This window comes from Nicotiana tabacum, chromosome 9 (assembly GCF_000715075.1).
Source record: "Nicotiana tabacum cultivar K326 chromosome 9, ASM71507v2, whole genome shotgun sequence".
Taxonomy (NCBI): domain Eukaryota; kingdom Viridiplantae; phylum Streptophyta; class Magnoliopsida; order Solanales; family Solanaceae; genus Nicotiana; species Nicotiana tabacum.
In genome coordinates, this window is record NC_134088.1 from 87,071,625 (window position 1) to 87,082,368 (window position 10,744).

General features: G+C 36.4%; 1 protein-coding gene across 1 annotated transcript; it reads right to left on the minus strand.

Moving 5' to 3' along the window:
- Positions 1-8,422: 8,422 nt before the first annotated feature.
- On the minus strand, positions 8,423-9,184 carry LOC142164006 (uncharacterized). The gene has a single exon (XM_075221169.1). It carries the CDS (start codon positions 9,182-9,184, stop codon positions 8,423-8,425), a length of 762 nt encoding a protein of 253 aa, XP_075077270.1.
- Between the last annotated feature and the right edge of the window lie 1,560 nt (positions 9,185-10,744).

Here is a 10,744-nt window from a genome sequence, read left to right on the forward strand (position 1 = left end):
AGCAGTGACATCCCTGAGAGCCAAAAATCTCTTTGTTCGACTCTTATGCCCCAAATCTATATATTCAGCTAATTCCTCCAAGGTAGGAGTCATTTTAAACCTATTGAGACGAAACACATTTTTCTTCAGGTCCTAGAAATAAACAAAAGCCTCGATGAGTTCTCGTTTGCGCTCAATATCCATAATGTTTACCAAGTTTTTTAAATAATCCTTGATCTTTCCTTGCTCAAACCCATCCATGTTGTTCTACCATCGCCTCAATAAACTAGGCACTTTGTCGACAATCTTAAATGGCGAGCGACCCTTCGACACTTTCGGGGAAGGTTTAAAGGTTGTCCCTGCAAAAACGATCAAAAATAAAGACGAAATGGTAAAAGGTGTTAAAAACGAGCAAAGTAGCCATTTTTTACGGAAATAGCCCGTCGACACTTTCGAGGAAGGTTTTAAGGCTTTTTCGGCAAAAATGGTTCAACATAGGGGGAAAATGGTAAAATATTAGCTATATTTACGAAAACATCCCTTTGACAGTTATGCAGAAAGGTTTGAGGCCGTTTTGGCAAAAAGGACCGAAAATAGGGACAAAAAGGTAAAAAGCGTTCAAAAAGAACAAAGTAGCCATTATAACGAAAATAGCCCTTTGACACTTTCGAGGAAGATTTTAAGGCTATCTCGGCAAAACAACCAAAAATGGTATAAAATGACAAAAATAGTTAAATTAGCTATTTTTACGAAAACAACCCTTCGGTACTCCCAAAGAAGGTTTTAAGGTTTTCTCGGCAAAACGGTCAAACATAGAGGCAAAATGGTAAAAGCTACCCTAGAAGAGGATAAGTTGGCTATTTATTCGGGAACGGTCCTTTGGTACTTCCAAAGAAGATATTAAGCATGTATTGAAAAAATATGACCGGACGCAAAGACAAAATAATAAAAAAGATAAAAAACGACAAAACTGTAGATTTATTATTATTAATAAATTTTGAAAAATATTATGGACACATCGATTTCGAAAACTCTTGCAGAAATGAGGCCGAACCCGATGAAGATTACCTACGCACCCCACTGGATTTGTGAGAATCACACCCGTGTAGTTTGAACCAAGACTTGATAGATTTAGACCATTTATGATTTTTTTTGGACAGCTCATGCCGGATTAATTCAATATTTTTTTCTTTTTTTATTAAAAAGGGATTAGTTGTACAAAACTGGGGGAATGATTTTTCTTTTTCAGTTCCGCTCAACTAATTTTCTAAAGCCGGTCAACAATGCAAGCAAGCCTTCTAAATGATGCAGCAAGTAGCACATAAGTGAATATGATGGTCTCAAAAAGGATACCTGTCTTATACGGACCCAGCCCCTGTGCCGAGTTTCGCTAAATCAAATGCACATGATGCAATAAAACGATCATACTAGGGATAACCGGGCATGTGGCTTGTTCTTCTAGCTTTAAAAATCTAAGGAATGAGGTGTATCTAGACTGGCCATAAAACGAGCGGACAACTCGAGTTGGGAAGGGGTAGCGTACTGGGAGCAACACTTTTCCAGCTTAACTACTGGACCCTCCCCGTTCTTAAACATGGGTGGCTAATAATCCTTCACCGGGAGCCTGGCCTACAAGCTTAATCTCAAAACAGAATGGGGTGCATATCCGCGATTCCCTGGATTATATTCAGAAGACTCAGAGGGGGAGCGCAAGAAGACAATATATAATACAGTTCAACAATATCAAAGCGGTAAAATGCAGGCATGTAGCACATTAGGTCCAAATAGATCACAGTTATATTTAAAAAATTAATAAAGCCAATAAAATCAATATGTACAAGCTCGAATTCTTGAAGTTCCCCAGCAGAGTCACCAGAGCTGTCACACCCCTTTTTACCCCCAAAAGATATTGTGTATGGTGGATTGTGGGTTAAAGAGTTTTTTCAATTAAAGTAACAATTTGAAATAGGGATTATTTTATTGTTCAGAGTCGCCACTTGGAAGTGATTTTTGGGTGTTCCAAGTCACTTTTTATTTGAGTCCCTAGTCAAAGGAAGGTTTGACTCTATTATTATTGGTCTGCAAAAATAAATCCGGGTAAGAAATTCTGTTGACCGGGGAGAAGGTGTAAGGCATTCCCCGAATTCTATGGTTCTAGCACGATCGCTTCATTGACTTAAACTTGGCTTGAATTAATTTTCGATAAACAGTGCATTATTAGGTTTTTATGTTTTTTCTATGTCCATTTTTATTGTTAAAAAACAAACTAGGACGAGTATCCCCGACCCTAGTCTACACTAACTATGACGAGTATTCCCGACCTTAGTTCATGTGCCACACCTAAAATTGAAGTCCACTCAAAGTTAATTAAACAACAACTTTGAATTATTTGAAATAATTAGGGACAAGACGTGTCCTCACGACCTTTCCATTTTATTTATGTCTTTGTTCCAAAACAAGTCTTCCTGACATCAGTTAAGACGAAATTAATTATCTTTATTAAAACAGAATACTTTTGAGCTACCGTCATTAGGTGATTGAATCTTTTTTATGAATAAATAAAGCATCAAATTTTTTAGATTCCACTGGTGTGGGATAATACTAGGTATGATATTATAAATAAAGCATCAAATTTTGTTGAATTTATATAATGGACTAAAAAAGGTGACGTCAATATTTTTTTTTTAAAATCTTTCATTTTATTTTTTGAAACTTAACTAGACTATTACTATTGTTATCCAAAAAAAAATGAATTGACTAACTTTAGAAACTATGTTATGGAATTAGTTAAAGAAGAAAAGCATTTTTTTATTTGTAGATTGATGTTTCATTTTATAATTTAAGAAAAATATTTACATATTAAAAATGAGTAGTGTATGGCTAACTGAAATGGCATTGCGGTTATTATGCTCACTAGTTTAAAAGATAGAGTAGTGTAGGAAGCTTTTTTTTCTTACTAACTTACATTGTTTTAAACTAATAAAATGTGGGCTTGTGGTGATATTAAAATGAGGCAGCCCATTATTGGGTTGATAAAACCAACATGCTCAGTTCCAAGACAAAATCAAAAAGGCTCATGTGCTCTTGTATTTCAAGTCTGCAGACTGTGGCCTTTTAGAGCCACATTACAGATCTGGCCTTATGTTGCCATTTGCAACCCATAGGCAGTTATTTACAAAATAAATTTGCAGAAATAATCACTTTCTATTTACAACTTAACCACCTTACTAAAATAACCCTTTTAAGAAAATAAGCAAAGTTATTTTGACTTTAATCAATGAAAGAGTTTAACTTTGCAACAACAAAGGGACAAACATAAAACTAAATATAAAAAAAAATAACTCAAGGCTAGATCTTACTTACATGGGTTCAATGTTTAATACATACTCCTTTCACACAACTAGGCAAATTATGGCCAAACGATATTATATCCAAAACTTTGACGCAAGATTAAAGATGCTTGTCACAGTTTAATTACTAACATATAGTCATAATATTATCCAACATTTAATAGTATATAAAAATAAATTATAATAAACGAATGATACTACTAATATTTTTCAGCATCATTATCTTTCATTCCAACTTCATTTTAGTAGTTTATATGGTTTGAAAGTTACATGGACAACAGAAAGAAGAAAACTTCAACAAATCAACTCTTTCCAGAACACAACTGAACAACAGTTAATATGAGCAGTAACAAAAAAAGACAGCCAACAACCAGCAGACTTTCGAACTCAAGAAAATGAACCAGAATAACCTGCAAAGCAGTTGAAACTAGCAACTCCAGAAAATGCTTACAAGATCCCTTTGTTTTACTTAAAAGTTTTGCACTTCAAGAATCAAACTCACAAACCTTTCAGTTTTTTTAGATAACTTTGATGTTCAACTGATCCTTTTTTGCTTTCTTTAGTTGTGTCTTTTTTTAGAGTGTAGAGATTTTTCAGTATGTGTATCTAATGTCTAAGTGAGTGAGAGGAGGCTCCTTTAAGTAGGAAAAGCAAGTACCTTTAGACAGATTTTGGTTCACCAAAAATCTGTCCAAAGGACTTACTTTGTCTCACCAATTACTATCTAAGGATTGTCCAAATAGGAGAAATGACAGTCCTTTTCACTAAATTCAGACATAAGAAGAGTAGTTGTACTCTTAGCATGATTCAAACAGTGAAAGAAAATAACTATACACTCTACATAACTTTAAGGCCTCGTAAAATTTTACCTAAGACCCGAAATTTCGTGGTGCCGAAGTAGGCTTATGTGTTGGCAATTGTAGGGCAGTGCGGACTTTTTGGGTTGAACAGTACGTTGGGGAGTTGAAGAAAGTTTTTGGAAATATAACACATTTTCTGCGGTTCATTTTGCAGTCGTAGAACTTATCTGCGGACCGCATATCTTCCGCAGATCGAGGTACAAATCTGGGCAAACTTTTAGGACCATTATGCGACCGCATAATCACTTTGCGTGCCGCATAACCCCTCGCAGATCCAATTCAAAAAATAATTTCGGAGGAACGTTCTGCGACGCATTATGCAACCGCAGAATAGGTCTGCGGACTGCCGACCGGTCGCAGAGTGAGGCAGGGGTGACCAGTTCCGAAGGGCCATTATGCGGTCCATTTTGCGGACTGCAGAAGCGTTATGCAGTAGCATATGCGATCGCAGACCTGCGTTGGGGCTTCATTTTTTTCTAATTTCTGAACCCGACCCCATTCTTATAAAATAATCTTGGGGATCATTTTAAAAGGAAAAATATATATTCTAGAGAGAGGGAGTGCCATAGAGTGAGAGGGAAAGTTCCTAAGCTCATCATCCATTAATTCTTGCTCAAAGTTGAAGAATTTGCAAGAAGAATTCACTAGGTCTTCATCCTATAGGTAAGGTTCTACTCCATATCCCTAAATTTCAAGATTTTAATTGAAAATAGGTAATAAGCCAAATAATTCTTGGGTGTGGAGTTGTTTATTTTACATGCATGTACCATAAAGGGTAGTGAAAAGATTGTTGAGCTTTTTTGGTTGAACTTTGGGTAGTGGGGTGAAAGAATTCACCATAGGAGGACCTTGAAACCTTAATACACACCTAGTGTTTGATAAAATGCTCAAGTGAGTTGGAACTATGAACTCCTTCCTAATTTATGTTCAATTTTGCTATATCTCTAAATAGATCGAAGTGGCTAAGATTTTTGGAATATTGTAGTAATTTAAAAAACTCGAGGCAAGGTATGTTGGCTAAACTTCTCTCTTAGAATTGAATTCCCACGATGATCTTGTAAGTACCGAGTAGCCCATTATGAATTGACGTTTCTAAATAAGTTTGGTGTCGGATAATGTATATATATATATATATATATATATATATATATATATATATATATATATATATGAAAATGTTCAAAATGTGTTCCGAAATATTCTTATCATATTGTGCTATTCTTCGGGAGAGTATTTGAAGTATGAGTATGTAGTAAAATATTGTGACTTCAAGTCAAGTCTTAATGAAAGTGTTCACACCAAATTGTATAACAAATCACAGGTGCCTAAGACCCTAATTTGCTCATGTATGTATTTAATAATCATAGTTTGAAAGTCCTTGTTGATTATTATCCATGGTGAGGTTTGAAAGTGAAATAGTAAGCATGAATTATGAAGTACGACCAATATGTCAAGAATGATATTGCGTTATGGCCAATGATGCCAATAAAATGAATGACATGTAAAAGAATATGAATTGAGTGGTAAATACTTTTAACAATAAATGTCTTGGGATTATGTTTTATCCACCGAGGAAGGGTAGGTTGGAACAACCTAACCCTGAAACTACACGTGCCGGTATAGGAGTGATTGAGGGATAAATCCCCGTGTTAATGTGATGAGACTGTTTTCCCTTATATGGGATGAAATTGGTGTGTTGAGATGTTTTCCCTTAAATGGGATGAGATTATTGCTAGCGAGATGTGATGTGATGTCGACCCACACGACATTGTGGTGAGACGGCTTAGCCGATCAGGTTGAGATCGGATTCCATGCCGCGCACATGGTGGTATTGTGAATGTATATCTCGGGGTGAGACGACTTAGTTGGTCGGGCTGAGATCGGACTTCGTGCTAAAATAATGTAGTGTATCAGTGCTAAAGATCTCCCAAATTAAATTACTAAAACCTATTTCAAGTTTACTTTTCCCCTAACTTGACACCTTGATACTGTTTGTGTCTCTTATTGATTTCATGTTTTATTCTCCGTTTACTGTTGCTCGCTCTATTAAGAGGGTGTTTAGTTTTACATACTAGTACTATTCCATATGTACTAACGTCCCTTTTGTCGGAGGCGCTGCATCTTTAATGGATGCAGGTAGTTCCATAGCGGGTGGTATTGATCAGTGATAGCAGCACACCCTCTTCTCAGCTGATTTGGTGAGCCCCACTTTATTTCGAGGTCCTATATCTTTTATCCTTTGTACATAGCGTTTTGAGGTATAGCCGGGGCCTTGTTGCCCGCACTGTCATAATACTTTTTTGTTCTTGTTAGAGACTCCGTAGACATAGTGTGAGTTGTATCTATTTTTGGGAAGGTTAAATTAAAAATGATGTAATCGTATCAGCTGTTCCCCTTTAACTATGATTGTACAATGTAATATTTTGGAGACTTGTTAATCTCGTAACTAATGAAAATGAACTAGTATTTTCACATGACCTCTTACTGTCTATTTAATGAAATGCATCCTTCTCCTTATCCATGGGTGAGTTGGGTAGAAGGTATTATAAAGGCTTGCTTGACCGAGGTATCTCGGTTGAGCGCTGGTCGCGCTTCCCCAGGTCGGGGCGTGACAATAACTACCCGTAAGCGTTTTTTTACAGAATTAGCACCAATAATATGATTCAAACCAAACTAAGTTAGAAAAATACATAACTAGACTTAGAATTTGAACTATTAATCAACTAAGGTAAACGCAGAACTTAATAACTAAAAATCAAACAAAGCAAATGTATTATCCAAACTAACTAATTGAAACCATCAACTTAGCATACCACATACAAATTAATTATTTTATTAAACAACTATGACTAATTTGAACACTTAACTAAACTGAATCTAATAACACTTAAGTAAACATAACCCAAATCATATTAATATATAAATCATCTCCATAATCAATAAACAAATATCTGCTACTCAAACTAATAAACAAATGCCTACACAGAATGATTAAGACCTATAATAATGATCAAAACGAGCAATCAATTAACTACTAACCGAGAAATATAAAATTAAACTAATACTAAGCCTAGTCATAGAAGGAAAAAAAAAACAGAAACGAAAAAGGGGAAGTAGAAAATTACCACAACAGAGGGATTCGATTCTAACTTGAGCAGCGAGGAGGTGTCAAGGACCCCGAACAATGGTTGTCCGACCTTGGAACGCTCGTTTCATTTTGGTAGACGCTAATCAAATAATTCGATTTCATACTAAAATGAAACGGGTTTCCTTAGGTCGAAAGTATCTTAAAACAGAGGGCTAAGTTGGTTTAGGGGCAACAATGGTGGTGGTGGCCGAGGTCGGCAGTGGGGGTGGTCGCGGAAGTAGGGGTGGAGGTCAGTGGTGGCGAGGCTTTTCGGGGTGAATCTATAGAGAAAGTGTAGATCTCTTTGAGATCTACAAGTTTATGTAGGTTTTGTGGGGGTATATTGGCCGGTTCGTCGTGAAATTGAAGAGGGAAATAAGCAACGACTATCTAGGGTTTCGATTTCATGGAATTTAGAGGGGTTTTAGAAGATTTCTGTCTCAAATTGGGAAAGAGGATAAATATAAGAAGAGGTTGGTGTAAGGTTTATGGGGTTTGGATGACGGCCGGCCAGTGGTGGCGATTTCCGGCCGGCCGATCCATCGTGAGGGGCGACATAGATACAGAGAGTTTGAGAGAGTGAGGAAAGAGAAGAGAAAGAAAGGGAAAAGGGGAAATGGGGCAAATTTTCGGGCATTTAGGGGTTTAAATACCTGAGTGGGAGATTAATCTTGAGCCGTTGGATCATGAGAGCTTGAACAGCTGAGATTGCATTTCAGTAGCTTAGCCAAAACGACGTCGTTTTGGGTGTCTCTCAGACCAATGGTCTGGACTGGGTCTGGGCCGCTGATTTTTGTCCAAATTTGGGCCAATTTCGTCTTTAAAATGGAAAGCCCAGTCTCGTAAACCCCTTAACAAACTAATTAAACTAAAATCTAATTCTAAAAATCTACAAACACACATAAAATAATCATTTAATATATAATGTAAAAGAAAACCAAAAATTGGGCATTTACAGTAACCATGTAATTTGTAACACATGTCCTAAGTATGCCCTGGTTTCTTGCAGTAGTCACACATAGGCCTTCCCCTTCCATATCAATTGTGGTTGCCATTGTTGGATGAGTAATTGGTCCTATAGGTGTTGGATCTAGAGCCAGTGACATTCAATGAAGTGGACTCGATAAACAGTTGGGTGTTTGGTTTATTTCCCTCTGTTTCTTATCTTGTATCAACAAGGAAAAAGCTTGAGCCAGTGTTGATAATGGGTTCATCATGAGGATGCTTCCTCGAATTATAGTGTATGTTTCGTTCAAACCCATGAGGAATTGTATTAGTCGTTTATCCTGTTCAGCTTTGTAGAAGTTTTTCTTGGCACCACAAGTACAATTACAGCTGCACTGGGACCTTTTACTCAAAGTGCTTAATTCTTCCCAAAGATTTTTCAGTTTAGTGTAGTAGCTGGTGATATCAAGGGTTCCTTGAGATGTATTATTTATTTCCTTTTGGATTTGATATAGTCTAGCTCCATTTGTTTGCTCATATCGATCTTCTAGCTCAATCCATAACTCCACAACATCATTCGCATATTCAACACTATCCGCAATGTCCTTCGAAAGAGAATTGAGGATCCAAGAAGTCACCATATCATCACATCGCTCCCACTGACGGAATATGGGTGAGTGAGGGTCTGGACGCTTGCATTCACCATTTATAAACTCTAGTTTATTTTTAACCGACAATCCTCGTAATACACTAAGCCTCCATGATCGATAACCAATTCCAATGAAAGGAACAGACACAAGCATAACACCGGGATTATCCGACGGGTGCAAATACAAATGATCGCTTCGATCGATTTCGGAATTTCCTTGAACTCCGACATTCAATGTTGTATTGGCTACCTTACTCAAATCGTCCACAACCATGAGTAATTGAAACTGTTTATGCTAGTATTATGCTATTAGAAGAAGAAGCCTATGTTTAGACGCTCGAATTAGGGCAAAATGAGACTGGCCGTAGGAATCGATCAGATTAGGGCAAAATAAAAAAGATAACGAACAAAAAAGAGAAGTAGACGATTGGGAGATGATGTAATGGAATGACCGATCTCTAATACCATGTTGATTACATACGACCTGACTTCACTCAAGCTTGAGTCGAGCAACAATGGAGGTGAGAGAGATAAAGAGAGTACATGACGAAGAGAGAGAAAAAATATATGAAATGAACTAACTACTTTATTGATATATGTATTGAGTATATATACAAAGTTGCCTAGATGAATAGCTAAAATAATCACTTTACAAATTAACTAACTAAACACTAACCACTTTACAAGTATCTAGTCACTTTACATCCATCTCAACAGAGACCAGGCATGCTACATATGATCGAGGTTGGTGTGGGTCCCGCATTTTCCATATGTTTGGTTTTGGATAGAATTGGATGAATAATGTGGGAGGGCGTGGGGATACACGACAAGACACCGTTGATTTTCTTAAAGCAGCTAAAATAAAATCCACCAAAGACATCTGCCTTGTTTTGCATTTCAGCAGCACTAGTAGTAGTAGGTCCCTTTGAAATATTCTCCACATTTCTGCACCCACCCCCTCGTGACTATCCAACCCCGTCATTGATTTCTCTCTCTATATGTATCACTATTTCTCTCTCTAAATATACTTCTTGTTGTTTAACTAGGTTTGAAGTAATTTCACGAGATAGAATTGTTTTTAAACGAGTGGCCATTTGAACCTATAAAACTTCAAACTTCTAAACTAGCTTTTGATGAAGAAGAAAGAGAGGGGAAGGATGAAAAGAAAGTAAATAATAATAATAATAATTAAAAAGTGGAAAAAGAAAGAGATTTTAGAGGGGAATGGGTCTAGTTAATGGGTGGGTGAGTTTGTAAACGAACCGGGTATGAAAATGGGGGTGGGCTTTCAGTTCATGTGATGTCACGTAGATCTCTCTGTTAAAATTAGGGGTAAATATGATTAATTGTATAATGGTAAAGTTATGTATAGACGGATACTCGGGTAATTTTAAAAGGATTTTAACCGGAGGCTAATTTGACCCTTTTTCGTTAAAAATATCCATGAGTAATTTATATAGTCTAGTACCTTTAGCATTACATCTATAGTAATTTCTGAAAATAGTGAAGCAAGATGAACATGTGACTTAAATAATAGAAAATTGGCATATTTTGGATTACCTAACAGATCAAGGGGTAATTTTTAAAAGTTTGCTGATGGTAGGGGTAAATATGACCGGATAATATAATAGTAGGGTTAGTTTGGTCGGATATTATAACAATGTTAAATGTAGACAATATCCGAAAGTAGATAGTATATTTCGCTCTTTTCTCTAACAAAAATGTATTTAATGGACATATTTTATTTGAGAATGCATGTTAGTTAATCATAATCCTATAATAAAAATCAATTAAGCGTATGTTCTTGCTGATATTTCGTGTGTGAGTTGCTGTA

Excerpts from the sequence above, each read along its gene's own strand:
- LOC142164006 (XM_075221169.1), bottom strand. The coding sequence starts at position 9,184 with ATGGTTGTGGACGATTTGAGTAAGGTAGCCAATACAACATTGAATGTC.